Source organism: Prunus dulcis, chromosome 4, assembly GCF_902201215.1.
Source record: "Prunus dulcis chromosome 4, ALMONDv2, whole genome shotgun sequence".
Classification (NCBI taxonomy): domain Eukaryota; kingdom Viridiplantae; phylum Streptophyta; class Magnoliopsida; order Rosales; family Rosaceae; genus Prunus; species Prunus dulcis.
In genome coordinates, this window is record NC_047653.1 from 2,326,281 (window position 1) to 2,349,141 (window position 22,861).

The 22,861-nt window shown below is 35.6% G+C and overlaps 3 protein-coding genes across 3 annotated transcripts; 1 reads left to right on the forward strand and 2 right to left on the reverse strand.

The window, feature by feature from the left end:
• Positions 1–63: 63 nt before the first annotated feature.
• On the reverse strand, positions 64–1,862 carry LOC117624036 (heat stress transcription factor B-2a-like). Its single transcript, XM_034355150.1, has 2 exons — positions 1,449–1,862; positions 64–724 (listed from the first exon to the last, which is right to left on the reverse strand). Exons 1-2 carry the CDS (start codon positions 1,695–1,697, stop codon positions 386–388), a joined length of 588 nt encoding a protein of 195 aa, XP_034211041.1. The 5' UTR covers positions 1,698–1,862; the 3' UTR covers positions 64–385.
• Positions 1,863–4,742: 2,880 nt separating this feature from the next.
• Positions 4,743–7,562, reverse strand: LOC117624033 (E3 ubiquitin-protein ligase RMA1H1-like). The gene is made up of 2 exons (XM_034355146.1): positions 7,344–7,562; positions 4,743–5,654 (listed from the first exon to the last, which is right to left on the reverse strand). Exon 2 carries the CDS (start codon positions 5,616–5,618, stop codon positions 4,887–4,889), a length of 732 nt encoding a protein of 243 aa, XP_034211037.1. The 5' UTR covers positions 5,619–5,654; positions 7,344–7,562; the 3' UTR covers positions 4,743–4,886.
• Positions 7,563–16,274: 8,712 nt separating this feature from the next.
• On the forward strand, positions 16,275–18,581 carry LOC117624035. The gene is made up of 8 exons (XM_034355148.1): positions 16,275–16,481; positions 16,578–16,667; positions 17,072–17,131; positions 17,260–17,299; positions 17,435–17,528; positions 17,960–18,019; positions 18,101–18,192; positions 18,306–18,581. The coding sequence occupies exons 1-8, from the start codon at positions 16,384–16,386 to the stop codon at positions 18,384–18,386; spliced, it is 615 nt and encodes a 204-aa protein (XP_034211039.1). The 5' UTR covers positions 16,275–16,383; the 3' UTR covers positions 18,387–18,581.
• Positions 18,582–22,861: the final 4,280 nt, after the last annotated feature.

The following is a 22,861-nucleotide window of genomic DNA, read 5'->3' on the forward strand; positions in this document are numbered from 1 at the left end:
CTAGCATTACTCGATGAACAATAGTTGTAGACAATCACAGGTAGAAAGTTTGAATAATTCGAATTAAGAATTTGAACCAACTGTCTTGGTTTATCAAGTATTTCCATTTGTTTTTCATCCATCCATCTTGGATGGAACCTAAAACCAAGAATAGGTAGACCTACATGAAGAACGTGATTGACCTAATTACCAAAATTAAAGTTGTGTGTGGATTCTGATTAGCTTGATATGGTTATTTTCCTAAACCCTTTGATCTCAAAATTTCTGTATAATTCTGGACAAGCAGCAGCAGCATCAATGATCAAATATGCTTGAATTCCTGGACCTTGATACAAACACTCGTACCAAAAATACCAAAATTAACTCCTATTATTAATTTGTTTCATCAGCATCGAACTTTATTCTTCTGATGATCTTCCATGTTCTGCGCTAGGCAATCCAACAGCTTCATTTCTAAGGCTTTAAACTGAGATATTTGCATCTGCAGCTCCAGTTTCTGTTTCCTGAGGTTCTTGTTCTCCTCCATTAACAGCAAACAATTATTTTCCTCTGCTGCAGCCACAGCTGTGTTGCTGCTACCACTCTCTTCTGAAGCCTTTAGATACACTGGAAATGCACTTGGCTCACATTTCTTCCTTGCGATCTCCACCAGCATATGCCTACAGCCTTTCTGGAACTTTTCATGCTTAAATTCCCATTGTCTTGGTGATGTTTTCTTGAACCCCTGCTTTTGGCTTCAAGGGTCAGATTCATAAATCAAAAAACCAGCCAAACTCTCCAATTAATTATGCATGGATTGAGACAACAATTTTGTTTTTGGACTTTTAGCATCAGACAAACGTTGTTTCGAAGGTGCATAGAATTGTTTATTTCCAAAACCAAATTTGACCATTGTTGCTAATGCTTCCTAATTAGACTGTCCTGTATTTAAAATACACACACGGATGCACATTGATAGGAACATAAATGATTGAAAATCATTAAGATATCAAGTACATTATTGGTTAGGTCAAATAAGCAGACAAGGGAAAACAGTAAAAACAGGATATGGCAGAGAGAGGTGCACGCTTTTTTTATGTTACTGTTTATAGACGAAGGAGCTTTGATGCTGTATGATACTATAAATCAGTCTGCAGAGCGTGATTATTTTGACCAATTACAACTTTCAAATGTTTTGACTTTCTCCAGATTATTATATTTTCTGTTAGCTTAGTTTGACTGCTGTGTACATGGTGAGGTACACACAAGAAAAGAAAGAAAACCCATCACTCAAAATATTTATGATTCACATATGAAATACTGGGTTCTTGAGAAACTGATCAAAAATAACCAAAAAGCATTCTAAGTAATCAGAAAGACTTGATCAAAGATTAGTAAAAGAAAGAGGGGCCTAGCGCGAATCTCATAGACGACAATTGTTGAATAACAAGGAAAAGACGATGACTTACATAGGTATTAAGCTGGCGGATGAAGCTGGAGAAATTATTGTGCTTGAAATATTTAGGCAGCAAGAGCTCTGAGAACTCAGCAGGAGACCAAACTACAAATCCAGAGCCCTCTGCATTCCAAGACACAATCTTCTTTCCACTATCTCCTTCCTCTGCTGCACCTTCTTCTAGCAAATCATATGTCTTGGACAAGAAAGGGGCAGGGCTTCTTGTCCTCGGAGGTTGGCCTGAAGAAGTTGTAGCCGCCATAAATTGCTGGTTTTTGTGTTTTTTTTTTTTTTTCTGAAAATGTATGGGCTTCCAAAAGGTTCCTCAATATTTTGCTACATGCTCTTATTTATACACAACCGAACTGTATGTAGGTTTTGGAAACTACTAGCTAATACCGTGGAAGGTGGGCCGCTATTTCTTTAAGTTTCCTTTGAATGCATGCAATGCAACTTTCCCAAATGTCCCAATTAGCAACATACATATTTGTATATGGTATTATCTATTGTGATTGGAAGATGCATCAAGAGCAGACGGAGGCATAGAAATTGCATTATTTTCCCAATGGACAATGACACGTGTAGTTTTTAATTTCTGATGAATGGAAAAGTACAAAAAAAAAAATCTATTATTTGACCAGACTAACAACATATATTGTTTTTAAAATTAGTAGACTATAGTTGAAAATGGGATTAGATAAGGGGCATAATGTTATTTTCCAATAAAAGCTCAGGCAGTGGGGTATTAGAAAAGGATCCTTTCTTGGTACAAATGTAGGGTCTGGGTGCATTGAATGATTGTTTACTCAGCAGTCATCCAAAAGGTACAACCCGACAACGGATTCAACAAATGAAAAGATGATCAAAAGGGCCGCGAACTCTGACTCAACTTTGGAAGGGTCTGGCAGAAGTTTCTTGTGTCTGCAAGACTGCATTAACATCTTCCGTGTGATGTGTGAAGATGTTATTGTTTTGGCACACACTTCTATTTTTTATTTTTAAATAAGTTTCATTCAAAAACGAAAAAGGTATCATAAAAATCCAAAAACAGAAGAAAAATATAATAAAAAAACCTACCCTTCCAAAGTAGGAGGCTTTGATTTGATCCACAAGTTTACTAGGAATATTTGGGACTTTGCTTGGGTTGGGTTTGAATTTGGGTGGTTTGGGTTGCTTTGGTCGGCCCAAAATTTCAAACAGAGGATCGGGATGGGCCATGACTATGTTGCCTATTTCTTGGGTCCGCTTGATACTCTTAATTGTATCAAGAATTAATTAAAACCATTTCATATTAGAATGAGGGCCTTGTCAAAAAAAATATAAAAAAAAGGAGTGATGCCCATACATCATTCACTAACATATATGAATTATAAATGTGGACCTCTATATTAGCCACATGATTCATCTGAATAGTAATTTCACTTAAGTTCAATGAAATGATCATGTGACTAATATAAAGGTTCACATGAAGGGTCCATTCGTCAACAGACTTTAAACCTAATGAAAAATAGTCTTAATTTGTACACTAGTAGTTTCATGTTTAAACTCCTATCTACGACACCGTGAGAGTGTGTGTAAGAAAATTTTATTCCCTTGTAATTTACACTGTTATTTTATATTAATATTTTTATATAAAAACACCAACTTTCTCGTCAAGTGCAATCAATTTATGTACCAAAAAAGTTTAAAGTTTTAATCATAAACACTCCACTTCCACTATATTTATTTATTTATTTCGTTTAGAAATATATGTTATTTTATTTATCATCATTGTATGTTAAACGACATTAATAAGTGGACATAATAAGCACATGTCTTTTTGGCACAAATAATTTGATGGAAATAAATTGTGACTAAACACATGGCAGCTACCCCACAAATATGGCATAAAGTAAAAGATGACAACCCAAGTCAAAAAGCAACGTCGACCTGTCGTTTTGATTGGATTTTTTGGTTTGATGGTGCGTATAATTTTATACCGAGGGAAGAAGATTCACCACTGCCCGTTGAAGTTGGGTGGCCAAATTGATGACACATACCATCAACATTATCTCCAACGCATTATTTAGGGTTGCCGATTGACGACGCACAAATCAGTGTGTCTCACCAATCACTTCATTTTCTTTGGATCCAATGTTATGGGTTGATTGAACAATTATTTACATTTTCAAATTTGTTGCCTTGTTACAATATCACAATTGTTTTCATATGGACTTTTTTGGTTAATAATGCAAAACAAAGGAAATTCAATAGTTTGGCCAACAGCTTTTGATTAGGATTTGGGAATATTAAAAATGTTGTTTTTGCTTGTACACTTGAATGAGAAATTGGATTGGTAAGTATATAGGTGAACCAATTGTTCAAGACTTTTGTGACCATCTCTTGGCTCCTCCTACCAACTTTGTGAGGTGAGATTGTGGTTATATTAGAGGAAAGAAATCTCACTAGAGTTGGATCCTGGATATCATAGGGGATAAAGGGAATCCACCATCACTGTGGGGGAACCCATTGGCTTTGATGGAATCACTTTAGATCATGAGGCATCCATATTTTCCCCTATCTTTCCTGTTGAATTCTCCTTTCTGGCTCCACCCACCTCCCACTCTCTCCCAATTTGTTTGATGAAGAAACCCCACAAAATTTTTTTTGATTTTTGCTATTTGCTAAGTTTAACAAGTGATATTGGAAAGGAAGTATTTGAGCACAGATTTCAAATGCAAAAGTAACAAATATTCTTAACCATTGAGCAATAAATCCGTGCATCTAGCCCTCAAGTATTTAATTTAAGCCATTTGTTGGGTAAACTATGATTTCTGTTTTTATGTATTTTCTGTTCAAGCCTATGATAAAAGCTCATTTTTCTTGGCCTCCAGTTACAAGTGGGATAGGACTTGCAGCAGTGAGTGGAGTGAGCCTGCGTGTGACCCAGTTGGTTTAAAATAGACCCTCCGTTAAATGATTGTCGGCTATATGGACCCAGTTGGTTTAGCTAGAACCACTTCGACTATGGCTTTTTCAGTAAATAAATACTGACCCAATTAAATTTTTTGCCAACTTCTTCTTTTTAAGGTCAACCTTGCCAAGTTGATTATGTAGAAAAAATAATCTCATGTTGACAAACAACACCCTACCTTACCTTTAGCTTTACCTAATTGCTGCAATGGTAACTATTTGGCAAAAAATATTATCTAATTTAAGAAAATTTGTATCAAATTATACTCCCTTTTTTTTTTCTTTTCTTTTTTTTCCAGCAATTCAATCTTGGATAGGATTGAGGGGAGGGTTTAATTTAAGAAAAATGAAAATGTGACTGACTCTTAATAAAATCTCTAGCATTACCTCACATATTGCACAACATCTCATTTCATCTACTACATTTATGTTGACAAGCGTTCAAACCTTTTTATACAGTATACAAAATGGCAGAGGGAGAATGACCTAAACTCTACCTTCAGAAAACAAGAAGGCACAAAAGCAAGCAACAAAAGAGGAAAATTGAAATTCTGTTTAGTGACTTGTCTGCCTGCATCTCCTGCCTTCTCAGCCTCGGACTACTACTTCCCGTTAAGTGATATGAATTTGGGTATGCATATAAGCTCTCTGAGTTTCCAAACACCCTTGCATAGACCATTTCCCCAAACACCCCAACCGCCGGATGCTGGTGGATACCTGCCATTGTGGTGCTTCCAAGGTTAAGCAGCGGTGCGGAAGAATGTTCCCCAAAACTACCGTATGGATGAGGAGGGCTATGTTGTTGGTTCTGATAAGGGTTACGATATGGAAGTTGCTGACCGGTAGGAGATGTGTTAGATAAAAAAGCTTGTGTATCACATGCTGATGGCCTGGGTGGTATTGCCATTCCCCTGTTGGGTGCCTTTACTTCAAGCTCAGTTTCAGGAGATGTTTGGCCCCGGCCATAAAGGGGGACCATGGTGGTGTGTGATATATCAGCCTTGCAAACAGGGCATTGAGGGCACTCGTCGGAGGCAAGGGAGGCACTCTGGACGTGAAGCCATTTGTAGATGCAAGGCCAGCAATATAGATGGCCGCAAAAGGTGACCACTGGCTCATGTGCAAACTCTAAGCAGATGTTGCAGTCAAAGCCAGCTTTGGAATTTTCTGAATCTGTTGCTGTTCCCGGGATGGATTTACATTCATGTGCAAAGTATTGTTGCAAGGCCATTTTTTCTGTTCTTCCAATTTCGTTCTTCCACCAGTACTGCAAAAGATAACACAAATGAAAAAGCAGTTTATTACCATGAGTTTCCTGAATCCTGCGGACCATCATAACTAAGTCATGGATTGATTTGTCAGTTCCAAATTCCAAACAAATATGGAACTCTGAACCCCAAAAATATAAATCAAATAGTTATTAGATTAAAATTTAAAAGAACAAGATATTCACAGGTAAAACAAAGTGGCTTAGGGGATTCTACAGTATATTGTAAAGTAAACATAGTAAGACACAGCAGTATTACAGATAGCACCCACTCATAGCACCTAGGCGGTAGTTTCCTACCAATTTGGATTTTTGCTTCTTATTAATTAATTTCAATCAATTCATACAGGCAGGCATAAGAGATACCATTGAAGATTAAATCACAAATGGAACAAAAGTTTCACTTTAGAAATCCATGTGATCCAAAAATTCTGCACCAGGTAAATAATGCTAGAATGCTGTTCCACCTTATAGTATTTTGAAGGTAGATCTACATTGTAGTTCACTACATCCTTCTATGGTCACTGGTGACTTGGAACCAACATTAAAGTCTAAACCACAAAAGCAATCGCCATAGCATGGAATCAGATGAAGACAGCTTTACCCAACAACGGCTGCTTAATATGCAGCTCTCTCTCTCTCTCAACCAAATTCACACTCGCAATTCTTCTACCTAACACAGAATTGCGTCTCTCCGGTTTGACAACCAACAAAACCATTGGCACCAACAATTCCTCCACTTCAAGGTAGCACAATGAAGGACATAGACCAATCTAAACTACCATTGAACAGGCAAAAGAAAAACCAATGCCTAATATAGAAGAAACAGTATGAAGGAGAGCAACAGATAGGCGAACCCAAATCGGTTCTTATTCACTCTCCACCCCCAAAAAGAGAAACTGAACTAAATCTCCATCAAGCACAAAATAAAAAGTAACATATTTTGGCTTGTTCTTTTAAACCCAGATCTGAAATGAGGGTTTCACTCTTCCTCTTTATAATACATATAACGATTAGTTGGGTAGCCTCATCCGAGCCTATACATCTCACTACCATCTTCAAGTTGTGGGAGAACACTTCAACCATGATTCAGTATATAGACAAACACTAACATAACCCCAAAGAAAACGAAAATAAATACCTACAAGTCCCTATACTGCTAAAAACTAAGCTTCACCAAGCTGAATATGCACTTAGAAATCATTTCTCAAGAAACGGTCATAAATTAAAAGGGGATTGATTCACAGAAACGCCCTATAACCTCACATCTCTTGGCTTAGAATTTAGTGTTAAATGAATGTAAATCCTCTGCCACATTTCCACATCCCCACAAACACAAAATAAATGAACTAAAATGACCCCTTTGCTGTGTTCACGAGAAAATTATCTGGGATGAAGGCAAATGCTTGAATTGTTTCCCAAAGAATCAAACTTTCTGAACATTTCCCTTTCTCTTTCCCCAAAAGACTTCCCAAGCCCGAAATCCAAATAGTGATAAATCGCAAGCAGAAAGAAGCTAGATCTGTGGCTTACAAATCAAAGCACAAACATCTTCCAAAAAACCAAAACCCACAAATTCCACATGAATTTCAACGTCCCCCCGCAAATTGTCTAAGCTACACAAAGCAAAAGGGGTGAAATTCAAGAAGAAGTCTACCAAGAAAGTATTGAAAATTTTGATAGACATACCGTGAAGAAATATGTGGAAGATCGGCACAGCGATTGTTTCGAACCTTCGAGAACTTCCACGGAGCTTTTCTTTTCTCTTCTTTTTTGGGAATCTGTGAGAACTTGCAACGAACTTCAATGGCGATTTTTAACAGAGAGACTGAGAGAGATGAGACAAATGGAGAGGAAGGAGAGCGAGCGTTAGACAGGATGATGGGGTGGGAGTGCCCTTCATCGTGCATTTATAGACAAATCCAAGTATTTACACACCTTGTACCTCAAGTGGCAATTTCCACTTCTTCATGCGCGCGTGAGCTTCGTTTTGGCACTCCTTTTTATTTTCTTTTTCTATTTTCCGGCACCTTTTTCTGATAAATATAGATTCTTCTTGGATAATAATTTGGTAAATATAGATTAGGAGGAATATAAGATACTTTTTCATCTGGATATTTAATTTGGTAAATAGAGTAGATGATCATCCATCCATATGTGACATCTAAATAAAAATATCTTATGTAGCTGTATATTCCATTAATATGACAATTAAATTGAATACAGTATATTTTTGTTTTTAATTAACTATATTTATATTGTGAAATTGTCAATTTCTTTAGTCATTTTTCACCTTTTTATACTAATTATCTGCAAACACATTTTGCCCTATTTATTAATAATGTTTTTTTTCCAATTATTATTGGACAATATACACCAACATTTTATCATTAGTGACTTTTGAAAGTGATTTTATATTTCGTTGCTATCATGGTTAAATAAACGTTACTAAAAAAATGAAATATTTTGTTTGTAATTCACGTTTCTTAATTTTTAAAACCCAATGGCCATTCAATCAAATTCGCATTATAATTGCCAACAAAGTCTAATTCGGTGAAAAAAATTCTTGACTTGTAGACTAATAGTCTCAGATTCAAATCTCCATGGCACCTTGATAGCGTGTAAACTATCACTTGTATTTTAAAAAAAAATGTCCACATCATAATTAAAGTATAAAATTATTAATAATTTTTGGGAAAGTTAATCACAATATAACAACTATTTGTATAATTTTTTTATAAAAAAAATCTTTTTATGGTCAATACAAATATTAGCACAACAAAACATAAGTTAAATATAATAAATAATTTTAAAAATAAAAAGATATGTAGCTCAAGAGGTTAAAAGTAGTTATAATTGCATTTGAGGTTGCTTCATCCCTAATATATCTTATATGAGAAGAAAAAGATTTGGAAAGTAGAGTAGAAATGGTCTTTTTTATTTGACCAATCAAATCCCACATTCGTATCTGAAAGGTCCTCTCTATTAATTTCTTTAACAATACTAAACATAATATTAATAAGAGTAAATATATCATTATGTCACATATAAAAAAAGGGGCTTTCGTAAAGGAAAAAAAAAGCAAATTAAAGGTCTTTGCACCATGTGTAGTTCTTCTATTAGTGTTCAAGTTTCGTTGTCAATAATTCTCGTTGGTATGCGATCTGTTACTTACATAAATCAATATATGTAGCAGTTAGCAGTTAGATATCATGTGTAAGTTCTTCTAGTTGAGATTATAAGTTTACTGTGGCGCTAATGGTGGAGTGAGACTAGCCAATCTTCCCCACCACAACTTTAAGAAAAACAAAAGCAAATTAAAGGAGCCAATCCCCCCCTTGTTTTCTTCTAGATTGTTACGTACAAAGGGTGAAGGCCCGGCCCCTTCACATAAACGTCATGGGACCACCAATTTATTCATTGAAAATCATTTAAAATTATAATTGGCCAATTAAACAATGACAAGTAAGCAACACAGACGATTTTTAAAACGAAATTAACGTTGTTCCTTGAAACGGCACTGGACACAAATAAAGTGTTTTCATTGGGTAGAAAATGATAAATTATGATTCTCTGCTTACCAAAAAAAAGAGGAGAATTAAAAACGAAGATAATAATTTTTAATTAACACAATTTGCGCTACTTGTATCAGTTATTCTGCTGTCTGCTCAGCCCCCGGTGGCCGATGCTGTTGTTCCAGAAGCCAGAAACCCTGTTTAAATTTCAAACGTAAAAGATAATTTTAAAGTGAGAAAATGAGGAAGAAAAAATCAACCATAGAATTGATCAACATCTCTCATGTAGGGGTGGGCACGGTCCGGATTGGATCGGTTTCACCTTAAAATTACGACCAAACCAATTACAATATGACTATTTAGTTTGATTCGGTTTGGATAAAAGTTATAAAGAAAACCGAACCAAACCAAATCAATTTAAGACGATTTGGTTCGATTTAGTTCAGCCGGTTTGAGCCTAAGCCCAATTCTCTCTTCTTCTTTTTTTTTTTTTTTTGCATTTATTCAACATTGTTAGCCCAATTTTAACCAATAAACTCTCAATTTGCTTCATACATAAATCATTTTTTAGAATATGAAACCATCCTAAAGCTCAAAATGTCATAAAACTTCATATTTCACTAACTAATATTGTTCAATTCAAATATTCATATATAGTAATTAACTAATTAGAGTATTATACATGTAAAATAAAATATGAATAAATAAATATAACATAAATGGTCCGGTTTAGTTTAAGCCGGTTTACAAAAGCTCAAAACCAAACCAAAACAAACCATAAACGGTCCGGTTTGATTTTTAAACCCTTTGACTTTTTCCTGGTCAAAACCAAATAAAACCGATAATTATGATTTGGTTCGATGGGTTTCTTCAGTTCGGCCGGATTGATGCCCACCCCTACTCTCATGCATGTGAATGTGAAATGCACGTGTATCAGTAAGTCTCGACTCTATGACATTTGCTAGGATTAATATATAACATCATTCGTAAGATGATGACATTTTAGGGTTGAAGAAATAGTGTCACTGAATTTTCAGCGTTTAATTAACGCTAAAGTAAAATGCTAATGATGATGCTAGACAACCTCTCCTTGGACGAATCTATAGCATGACAAGTGAATGTGGTCATCATCCCACTAGCAATTTTTTGACAAGATGTTGGACCAAATGTCCCAAATAGAGTAAGACATCGTTGGCATGAGCGGAAATCCCCAAAGTTTTTCACACATTCTTTAAATGAAAATACATGGAACTCTTAAGTGTTATTATTTTGTCTAGTGTGTTGTGGTTCTTTCTTTTCACATTTAATTTTCTTATTGGAATGTCTTCGATTTTTTTTTAATACCATTGGACTTGTGTGGCATTGCCGGCCACCTCTTCAATAGAGGTGAAATTTTCTATCATTGTGTCATTGCCCTTCTCTCTTTATAAGGAGAAAGAAAAAGAGAGATAGACATAAACAATGAAATAAAAATAAGGAAGTTTTCCTCGTCTCAAAGACAATAAAGTATGATAAAATTAGACAGAAAAACATAATTATGAGAATGCAAGGGGTGCATGCATGGAATGAAAGCTCCCCCCGTCTCCTTCAAGAAGACGGGATTGAATTGAATTGGATAGGTACGTACGCCTAACTTACTAAAGGCTCTCCTTCCTTGTAGTAAGTAAGGAGCGGTGGTGCTTGCTAGGCCACTGTTGAACCAAGTGACACAAATGCCGCAGGCCCGCAGACCAAACATTATTGTCAAACTCAAGCCCGCCGCATAGAGGACGCGTTAAATAATTAATTCATAAAATAAATAATGATAATAAAAACTTTATTTAATGGCATGCATCTTGTTGGTTTTTTTTTTTTGGGTCAATGGCATGCATCTTGTTGATCTTGGTGTTGTGTCTTGTGCAGTACATACAGATATATATGCAGATAATTCCCATGCATATCACATCGGCACATGCCTCGCCTGGTGGGATTTGTCTTTTCACATGATTCATATTTTTCTGTTTTCTTTATTCACTATAATATTGTTTTTGTTTTTATAATTTAATTTATATATGGTCGGTCTTGGTCTCTCTCTCTTCCTCACTCCCTTTCGTTTCTCGTGGGTTTTTTTTGGTCTGATATTTTCTATCAATATATAGAAGGTTTTTTGTCACATATAGTCTTTCACGTTTACGAAATTATTATGAATGGTCTTTGAAATTTTTTTTAATACTAATAGTCCTTAACGTTTGAACTTTTTATCACAAATAGTCCTTACCGTGAGAAATTTTGTTAAATGTTTGAAATGAAACATAACTCACATGTCCAATTACATCGTGACATTTGAATTAAATAAATAAAGAAATATATATATATTTTTTAATGAAAATCCATTAAAAAACCATTTAGCCTCCCTCTCTCTCTCCGGCCCTTCTTCTTCTTCAAATCTCCATTTCCCAAGATCATCAAGTCCAGCTTTTAGAGGGAAAAGGTTGCAGCATAACAAGTATAAAGGCAAAAATGGGAAGAGAGCAATGGCTCCCATGAGGGTTTATGGACCAAAGAAGAAGCTTGATCTTGATGATGGACGTGGAAAATGGGTGCTGAAAAACAAACAGAAGCTGCAAGCAGAAGAGAAGAATATGGAGGCTTCGAGTTCAAAGCACAAAAATGGCGGTCCTGATATTCCTTTTCCTCCAACCTTTGACCCGTCTACAACCAGTGTCATGATCAAGAATATCCCTTATCAGTTTCGGTAAAACCCCCTCTCTCTCTCTCTCTCTCTCTCTCTCTCTCCAAGTTTTTTTTCTAAATGGTAGACGGAGCAAGGGCAAATGGAATTTTCATTAAAAATTTATTTAATTATTTTTTATCCACATGTCACGATGTGATTGGACGTGTGGGCTCTATTTATCTTCCACGTCATACTTAACATAATTTATAATGGCATGAACCATTTGTGATAAAAAGCCTAAATATTAAGGACTATTAGTGTCACAAAAAACCTCAAGGACTATTCGTGATAATTTCGTAAACATGAAGGACCATTTGTGATAAAAAGCCTATATAAAAAGATGAACCACTTTAATAAGGCATAATTTTCTAGCAAAGTTTGAAACGCTAGAGAGTTGTTGAGTACATTTCCTATGTCTTGTCCAAATCTGGAAAACAATGTGTGTATTTATCCACCCATGTGACTGATATATGGTAGATTATGTAAAATTTTAAAGAGATGGACCAACGGCCACTATTAAAATTCAATAAAAAAAATATAATCAACTGCACATCTCATGTATAATATAAGTTATTTTGAATTTAGTAAGGAGTTAGGTGATCTAAAATCGTTTTTTTTTTTAAATAGTAAATTTATTGATTAAAGTAAGTTTAGAAAACCTTAAGTTTTCAAAGTAAGGTGAGAATGGGTAAATTGTCACATCGTGACCAACAACAGGATAATAAGGCATGATGGCATTGGCTGAGAAAGCAGCCAAATAAATTGGGTGCATGTGTTACATCAAAGATCAATTCGAAAGGAATAATTGTAGGGGTTCTTAGCTGGGCATCTCACAATTGGGACAATGACTGAATTAAGAATTTTATTAATGGATAAATTACTCAAATGGTCCTTAAATTTGTATTCGATTTACATTTTAGTTCATAAATTAAATTATTAGTCCAAATGGTACATAAACTCTATTTTAATCGCCCATTTGATCTAACCGTTACATTTTCTGTTAGATTTAACCAAATTTAAGGGTAAATATGATTTTTCATAATTAACAGATAAAAATAAAGTTAAAATAAATACAAAATTAGAAAAAATTAAAGAAAAGGAGAAAAAAAAAATTATAATCCTAAGAACAAACCCAGAACTCACACCCCCCCTCCCCCCCACATCCTCTTTCCTTCTGCGATTTCTCCTCCCATTCTCCCAAGAATCTCAGCATCTTCAGCAAGAAATAGAGTCATGTGACTAGTGAGATTAAAGGGCGCAGACAGGAGGCACATTAGGCTGACCACAGCCTTTTTTGCCCAGCTTGGAAATAGCCAACATAGCCTTCTCGAAGGCCTCAGTGTTCAAAGTAACCCCATCACCCATTGCCCCAAAATCAGTCAAATTGAAAGCCACATGTCTCAGTTTTGGCATGGCTCTCACTGGAACTCGCTTAAATACTGAAAACCCATCTACAACATTCCTTTCCCACACAAAAACTGATGCAAATGCCCGATCCAAAGCACAGTGAAAAGAGTTTTATGCGAGGACAAGAAGGTCGAGAACCAGCGCTTCAAGTCCAGCCTTTGGTGGTGGAACTGCCCAAGTGGTAAGGTCTCCACCATGGTCAATTAGACTATCCAACAATGTAAAACAATGATCTTTTTCACAGATGAACTATTGGGTTGGGCTGATTTGATGCAGAAAATCGAATGGAGCTGTAGATGGGTGGTTGGGGAAGTTGGGGTGTTTGATTTTTGATAGCATGGAAATTGTGGTGAGACGTTAATGTTGTTGGCAATCAGAGTTAGGTGGGTTTGTTTGGACAATTTGATCATTTATGGGACAGTAATTTGATCATTTATGGGACAATGTTTGCAAATACAAACTGCCCAGCCATCTTGGTGGAGAGGGGTTGATGCCCCATGCTACCCAGCTGTCAGATTGGGAAGAAGAAGAAGAAATCTGACGAAGAAGAAGAAGAAGAAATCTGAAAAAGAAGAAGAAGAAGAAACCCAGTCATCAGATTGGGAGGAGGAAGAAGAAGAAGAAAAGAGAGAGAGAGAGTTGATGGACGAAATGACCAATTTGCCTTCACATTTAACGAAAATATTGACAGAATGTAACGGTTAGATCAAATGAGTGATTAAAATAGAGTTTATGTACCATTTGGACTACTAATTTAATTTAGGGACCAAAATGTAAATCACGTGTAAGTTTGAGGACCATTTAAGTAATTTACCCTTTATTAAACAAGAGAGAAGTATACCGTATACACGTGTTGTAGGCAACTGGAGCTACTTCGATTGTAAAAAGAAAAAAAAAAGAAAAAAAGAAAGAAAGGATTATTCATTAACATAAACAACGACTCCAAATGGCTAAGGGGTCCAGGGCCAGTGAGTAGAGGGCAACTTAGATTTGTCCCACAATTTGACCAAATGCATCACAGCTGTCATTTTATATAATATCGAACTATTAATAGCATATATCATAAATGGGGCCATGACAATCTCACACCTAAATTTAGGTCTGATTATGTACATGAACTCCAATTTACTTTTATCATACGAAGATAGATACCGTATGAATACGAGATTTTACGATACTATTATGTTTCTTCCATGCGTACGCAAAATGATCCCCACACGTTTATTTGGAGTAACTATTAGAATAAGGGGAAGTCAATGAGAAACATGACTTTCGATTCCTTATGTGTAAATAAATATAAAAAATTCATGAATTGTACGTTTTAATTTCAATACTCATACGTTAGTGAATACATATGACGTAGAGTTTCACTTGCGTGCAAATAACGACGTAGAGTTTCTAGAGGCATAAATATGACATAACATACGTCAAAAGATGGACCAACCTCAACGACTGTTTACTCTTAATGTTGATGAGGGACTAGATTAGTTGACAATTTGAAAACGGATTCCTTTTTGCTTTTCATCTTTTCTAGATACATTGACTAAATGATTGACCATCGTTTATGTTTATGGAGGTCATCTTTCATCGCCCAACCCAACAAATGCATTAACTCTGTGATCATTGACTTGTGCGACATGGATGGATGGATGGATGGATGGATGGATGGATGGGATAATGTTAATGTGCCACGTTTAAGTCTGCATATCAACTGAACCATCAAACCTCCCTCACCTCCTATCTCCTCTGTTCCCCTTGTCCACACATCAATTCCTTCATCTCTACCTCCCAAAATATCTACAACCCTAAAATCCTCCTCTCTCCTTATGATCGCTTGAGCATGATGACTGTTGGTGGCTACGGATCCCATTTGTTGGTTCCTCTGGACTTTCTTCTTTTGATGGCGGTGGCAGCAAATCTCGTGAAGTCAGTGGCGACTTGTTGTTTGTAGAATGTGATTCTAGGATTTCTGTATTTTTTTTGGGTTGTTTGTGGTTTTTGGGCCTGTATTTTTTTGAGTTGTTTGTGACATTCATTCCTTTGACCCCAAAAAAAAAAAAAAAAAAGTCTTCACCTACAAACTTGGGTTAAGCACCATTTTGGTATCTACGCTTAGCTCCAATTTTTATTACTGTTTATAGTCTAAATGAATTTAAATTAATATAATTAATAGATAAGAGAATTTGAACTGGGATGCAAAGAAGTGGAGTCAATATTCTTGTCAAATGGCCTAACTCACGTCTACTGGTTACTGTTTTGAATTTGAACAATTTGGTCATGGGTTTTACCTCATCAGTGTTTTGAGACTTTGCATGTCTTACATGTGCATATTAACCTTCAAATTACACGGAAATGACTAAAATGATTAATACAATGAACCATAAGGACTAAATTGACCCGTTAAAAAACAAGGGCCAAATTGAAAATCCAATTGAAACATGTGAATCAAAAAATTATTCAACACTTTTTTCTTTGGGTAAAGGATTCAACACTTTCATATCTCATGTACATCTAAGTTTCAACTAGATTGCAGACATAAGTTTAGCCAAGTTAGTTAGAGCGGATGTGCTTTCTACTTTACACCCGAGTTGGAATCCCCCTCTTCATAGTTTAGATTAGATTAAAGTAGACCGACTCAATCCCCCTCCGGTTTGTATAAATAAAACATAAAAAGTTTGAGCTGGATTGATTGGGTTTGGCCCATTAACAGAAATTGGATCAAATAGCATTGAGTAAAGCCGGTCAGGCCCTCCTGGGCCTAAATAGCCCAATTTACTCTGCACCAAATAAATAATGGCATGTCCCATAAAGTTTATGAATAAATTAACCAAAAACTGAAAAAAGAAAGGAGCTTATGGATAACAGGGAGGAAAGAAAAAAGAAATATAATCAAAACAAATAAATATATTTTAACTTCTATCAGAGAGGAAAAAAAGGTTTTACTATTTTAAAGTCGGGTTTTTTATTCATCGCGGTTATTTAAAAGCTTCTTCAACCTCTAAAGCCAATTTGAGCGCGCGCGAATCTTACTCTGCAACTCAAAAAGCTTCTTCAACCTCTAAACCAAAACCTCGACTTCCAAAGCGTAACGACAATGTCGACCGCCAAAGCGAGTAACAAGAAGAGCAGGACCGAGCCTCAGCGCGCCAAATCGGATCACCTCGATCTCGATCTCGATCTCGACCTCTCCAAGTTCGTTTTCCTTTCATTTCTTCTTCATCTTTTTTGTTTTTGCTCGTAGATTTGTGGACGAAGTTATGAGATTAAGATTATGGTTGAATTTTACAGTGATCTCAAAGGAATTATGTCGGCACTGCATCAGATCCGAGAGAAAGCTCACAATGACGGGCTTAAGAAGAACGAGGAGACCATATCAAGGTGAGCGGAATCATATCGGTCTGGTCCAGTTTGATTATCACCGAAATTCGAATATCGTTGACCATTTCTTTGCGAGATTAATTCGAATGTCCTTGTTTGGTTGCTTAGTTTCCCATTTCGTTTACAAATTGTATTAAATAAGTTGATAAAACTCTGAAAATTGAAGGTACAATTGCTTGCTTACTTATTTGTGTTAGTTCTGATAGGATTTACAATATGAATCTGTAACGATAATTTAGTGAAACCTGATGAACGATCTTTTTTTAGTTTTATATGAAATGTTCAAACAGCTACTAATTTAGGCATTTAATTTAATTTATTTAAAATTTTCATGTTTGAATATCTTTTGCTTTTATTCTGTAGTTATAGTTTCCTGAATTACCATGTATGTGTTTTTGCGACAGTGTGGCTGCTGAGGTCAGGTCTGTGATTGATGATCTGAAGTCCAAAGTTGAGAAGGATAGGTAGATAAGAATATTTGAATTCAAACCAGTTTAAGTTACTAAATCTTCTTATTCCTTTTCATCCATAGTTTTACTTGCTGAAGTGTACTCATTTGGATTTGATGCCTTTTGTATTCTTCAATTCTCAGACAAAGTTTCGCTAAATCTCTTTCGAAGAGCTCAAAAGAGGTCTGTGGAAGGAGAAGAAAAGAGCTAAAACCATAGATGATCCTGCGGAGAAATTTGAATTTCTAGTTAATTTGTTTGATCCCCAAATTTTTTATTCTGATTAATAATTTGGTTGTATATAATATATGTCTGCAGTGTGAGAATTGCTTGAAGACTGAAACTGCCAAGTTCCAAGCACTCTATGAGAAGTTTTGCAAGGACCAAGCCAACCATCTACAGGCCTTGAAAGGTAGTTCCTTACAGATTCCAAATCTTGTAATTGCATCTGATTTCTCTTCATACTATAAAGCGTTTCTGTGTAAGTGGATTGTAATTGTAATTAATAACATAAATTCAATTAGATAGGTATTTACCTAATCAGCAACTAGCTTATTTGTCTGCATCTAGTGATTTTTCAATTCTTTACCAGCAACTAGCTTCTTTGTCTGCATACTTTCGGTTTCGGATTTCTATGGATAGGAAGCCTGCTTTTTTATACTCTGCACACAGAACATGACATTGTCTACTGTCATCTTATGCATGTAGCTCCTTTAGTTTGGCTCCATTTTCCAGTAACAAGTAAAATTTAAGAGCATCATATCAAAACTGCAGAACAGGCCTTGCAATTATTAGCTAATATAACCCATCGACTCTGTTAAGCATTGTTGTTCTATTTGACAGGCATCATTTCCAACTATGAAGAAGAGAAGGAAAGGCTCTGCACACGATATGAACAACTGAGTAAGCAACAAAACTCCTCTACTCCTCCTTATAGTGAAATCGAATACAACAAAATTTTCTAATGGGTTGATGTCATGTCAGGAAAGAAAGAAAGGAGTCTGATATCTGAGCATGAGAAATCTTGTACTGATAAAATTGCTAAACTGGAAGAGTCATTGAAAAAGAAGAAGCAGGTACCTCTCTCTCTCTCTCTCTCCCTTGAAAAATAAAAAGAAGAAGCTTGTACTGATATCTCCATGTATATGCAAACATGTCTCAAAACCACATTTTCTGTTTATGAACTCAGGATGACAGAACTTTCAGCGTTCTGAGAAAGACTCTTGGCTCATTTCTGGAGAGTGACGAGGACATCCCGGCTGATGATTGAATGAACATTTAACTGTTTGAGCTCAAGTCTCCAGTTACTCTTTCCCCCTAAAAGATGTTACGTTTATTAATTCTTGCAATATTATATGGTCCATGTTTCTGCCATAGGTGTAAAGTTGAATTTCATATACAGTACCACATTATAACATGCTGCATGTGCAAAATGTTTAAAATTAGTCACAAATTAATTCACAAATTTTGCTCAGTACAATTTCTAGGCACGCCTCACATAAGCAGTTTAATGAACAGGATTGGCTGGGGGAAGTGGTTGCCCCTGTTGAACAGACCATGGAGGGCGCTTGTTGTGTTCCTACAGATAAAAACATTTCACATCCAGTCAAACATATGAAACACAAGCAATTGCATTCTGATCTATTTGCAACAACTATATACAAATGACAATATATGTTGTTTTTTTTTGTTGAGAAATTCTAGGATTGCATTCATAATTCAGTCAAAAAAGCCACTAGCCACAAATGACCAATACAAACTAACCACAAAGGGCCATTTTTCTATCCGATTTATAGTATCTTTCTTTTTATATATTCCAAAGTAGACACTAGAAAGAAAGAACGTTGCCGATTCTGTCATAAATGTGTGACAAATTCACAATATTGTTGCATCTGTGATTTATGACCATCTTAATCATAATGGCCAATTCAAACGTTGAGACTCATTTTATAAGGCAAGCTTGTAGGGCCTTTATTTGGAGACTATAGATTTAAAAAAAAAGAGAGACAGCTGCACTCTTCTTCTTGGGTTTTTGGTGGGAAAGATAACAGACGTTGGTTAGTTAAGGATGTATCATGCCCAACCGAAACCTTCCTTAGTTGAGAGCATCTCAAAATGGTACCATTCACAAAATCTTGCCTCTCAAATTTTGTGGTTCTAGTGGTGGTGAGGGATTAAGGGTTAAAACTCAAAACTTATTATTTTATTTGTGATAAAAATCAACACATAAGAAAAACAACACAAAAATTTATTTTTGAGCCATACTTTAGAACAACAATTTTGAGCAATGAGAAAAGACAAACAAGCATAAATGTTTGGAGTAATTGAGAGATTTTTTAGGTGAGAAAGTGATGAATAAAAGAGAAAAAGAGTCAGCTAGTTGGGAATTGGAAAAATCAAAAACCAAAAAGACCAACAACTATAGCTTGTGGACGCCACGTGGCAGCTCCTCAATGATCATTGTAATTGGAAAAGTTAACAAAAACTGCGCCCTTTTTTGGTTTTTTAAAAAACTGATCGTGGGGCTCACTCTAACCCGGGTCAACAGTGGGGTAAAACCAGCCTTTTATATTGCCTTAGGCCAAATTGGACTGAGCCAAACACATACGTTAGAAAGTGTGTTTTTTCATTTGAGGCCAGATCACTTCCATTAGATATGCTCTGAAGCAAAAAAATAGAACTTTTATTATTGTACCCATGTGAAAGTCTACAAATCCCATAACCTCTTCTAATTTTTGTTTCTAATTTCACATATGAATTAAATAATAAAAAAAGTATTTTCGTGTAATTTAGAGATTACTCTCAAAATTTATCATGAACGCTAGCCTATTGGCACATACACAATTAATGGTTTCAATATGTTTCTCCTCGAGGCTCAGGCACCAAAAAGGAGTTCACCTTGCTCGCCACATATTGAACATCCCAAGAGAATTGCACGTCCGTCGCTTAGGCCACATCCGACACAATATGAGTCTCCAAAGATGGAGCCACAGACATTATAAACAACCACCCAACCCTTGCCGAGAGTTGTGTTCATTGGCACATGATACTTATAAGGGCATAGTTGTGTAATATGCTCACGTACCATTAAACAATACCTACTTTCATATGTCTGCAATTTGTAGATTCATTGTTAAATACAACAAAAGCAATAAAAATAATAATTGTGAGGACATGACAATGAATGAATGAAGATGATAAAATCCAAAAATTAGTATTGTGAGCACATGACATAGAATTACAACAAATACAATATTATATCATAAGAAGAGGCACCCTCGAAATTGCATTACACATTTTACAAGAAAAAGAATGGATTGAATGACCCAAAGTTTTGTGATTTTCTTTCATTTCTCTATTGCTTTAACAGGCCTCCTAAGTTTTGTGAACTTTGAGATCAGCTCAAATGAATTACACAAGTCTACTTGATGACAGAAAAAGTTAGAAACCATAAATTACACATTTGAACCCAATTCTAAATTCCTGATATGGCAAGCATGACACTGCCATATCACTTGGTTCCGCCTTCCCTCTTCTATATGTACGATTTTATTGTAATTTATAGACCATGTGTTGCAAATTGCAATTCATTTGCGATAAAAACAAAACGCAATGTAGACATCAAATGATGATAGGATGCGTGGCTAAACAAAAGCATGGCATTGATGGCAAACAACGTAAAAGGCTACACCTTTTTCTTTTTCTTTTATTGTATGCAGTCAATCTCATCCAATATAGAGATACAGGGCCACATGGAGGAGTCAAATTAAAAATTGCAGGAGATCTACTCATGGAGTGAGTTACTCTACATGCCTATGAAGATTATAATTATTTAAAAACATTTAAAATAAAAATTCTATTAATTTGTTAAATTGAAATTAACATTTAATCTTTGTTTTAACTTTTAGAGTACCATTAACTCTCCATTCTCTACCATTTCAATGGAAAGAACAGGAACCAGCATAAGAGTTGCAAGAAAAATAAGAAGGTTTCCCCGTGCGGCTCAGACACGTAAAAGTCAAGTGTTCACCTATTTTCCCACAATGCAAACAATCCATGAGAACTGCACATCCATAGCTTAGGCCACAACTACCACAAGACGAGTCTTTAAAAAGGCAACCACAAAATTTACAAATTGGCACACACCTTCGGGTAACAATTGCGTTCTTTAGGACATGATACTTGTAAGGCCATAGCTCCGTAAAGTGATCGCCTACCTTTAAACAATACTGACATGACCTGTGTGCAATTGGTTGATATGTTGTTAAATACAATAAAAGCAATAAAAATAATCATTTATTATTATTTAAAAAAAAAAACAACGAATGAATGAAGATGATAAAACTCAAAAATCAGTATTGCGAGCATATTACATAGAATAACAACAAATATATAGATGTTATGTCATAAGAGATTATAAAAATTGAATATATGTAAATAGAGAAGTTGTAGGCACATTTTTTTATTTTTTGTTTTGTCCCTAAAATCAAAAGCTTACCAATAAGTTTTTCAATCTCTAATTCATCGGTCTCTGATTCAACGGCCTCTGATTCAAGCAAAAGAATATAATAGACCATGTGGTACAATGAACTTATATATATATTTCTCTCCTCTAATAGTCATTCAGGTTTACAAACGATACCCAAATAAAACGAAACACATAGCACTCCATAATAAAACATTACATAGTCTCGGATTGATTAAAGTTCACAAATTGACAACATCGTTGTTTGTTATTATAGATGGGAAGAGACTTACCGGAAGGCGGGGGTGGTTGGGCAACGATGGATTGCTTCTCCGGGAGTGGCCCTTTGTCTACTTCCACTTTGGTCTTCATCCTCTTCTTAGTCTCTCTCTGTCTGTGTGTCTGTCTATTGCACGCACGGCAGGGTTGCAGGCAAGACAACAACTTGACATGTCTCGAAACATTGTTGTTTATGTCGCAGGCCGAAGCTCATTGGGTAAAAGTGAGGAGTTATAATAAGGGGGTTCAGTTTAGCAGTCCAATAATAATTATGCACTAGATTGAACGGGTATTAAGGAATCCCTCACTTTTACCCCTCATTATAGCCTCCCTATTAAATTTAGTGATTTATTTGAAATATTAGGAGTGATTCCTTGCAAATAGCTTAAAAATGAGATTCCTCCTTGAAGGAATAATAACGAAAGAAATATATATACTTGTATTTTATGTATTTATTACGTGAATAAATATAGGAGTCATATTATCTGGACGAGATGCCATCAAGTTGGAAAGACCCTTATTGCATTTTAGGTAGTGTCATGATGAGTCAAAGATGCTCTTAATGCAAAAATCTAATCTCAAGTCAAGTAAGCATGTCTTACTGGGTGATTTTCTTACATTTCCTTATGGCTTTAACTGGCATCAATGACAATGGATTATATAAGTTTACTTGATGATAGAAAAATTTAGAAACCATGAACTCAATTCCTTATCTAATTGATTTATGAATTTAAAGCAGCCCGGGCACATTCATTTCCCAGTTTCTCATGAGAGTGTGGGAAGAAGTAACATTGATTACATTGCTGGCAATTATATCCAACTACTTCCAGAGGTTGTCGAAGCATTGCTTGGCCCTCATATCATGATTCATGACACTGCCATATCACTTGGTTCTGCCAAATTGCAATTCATTTGCGATAAAAACTAATCGCAATGTAGACATCAAATGATGATAGGATGCATGGTTAAACAAAAGCATGGTATTTTGATGGGAAACGACA

Bases quoted from the DNA above. Each gene is read 5' to 3' on its own strand.
- LOC117624033 (XM_034355146.1), bottom strand. From the start codon at position 5,618: ATGGCCTTGCAACAATACTTTGCACATGAATGTAAATCCATCCCGGGA.
- LOC117624036 (XM_034355150.1), bottom strand. From the start codon at position 1,697: ATGGCGGCTACAACTTCTTCAGGCCAACCTCCGAGGACAAGAAGCCCT. The intron at 725-1,448 runs GTAAGTCATCGT...AGCCAAAAGCAG, and splicing joins TCCGCCAGCTTAATACCTAT to GGGTTCAAGAAAACATCACC.
- LOC117624035 (XM_034355148.1), top strand. From the start codon at position 16,384: ATGTCGACCGCCAAAGCGAGTAACAAGAAGAGCAGGACCGAGCCTCAG. The intron at 17,132-17,259 runs GTAGATAAGAAT...TTCAATTCTCAG, and splicing joins TCCAAAGTTGAGAAGGATAG to ACAAAGTTTCGCTAAATCTC. The intron at 17,529-17,959 runs GTAGTTCCTTAC...TCTATTTGACAG, and splicing joins CCATCTACAGGCCTTGAAAG to GCATCATTTCCAACTATGAA.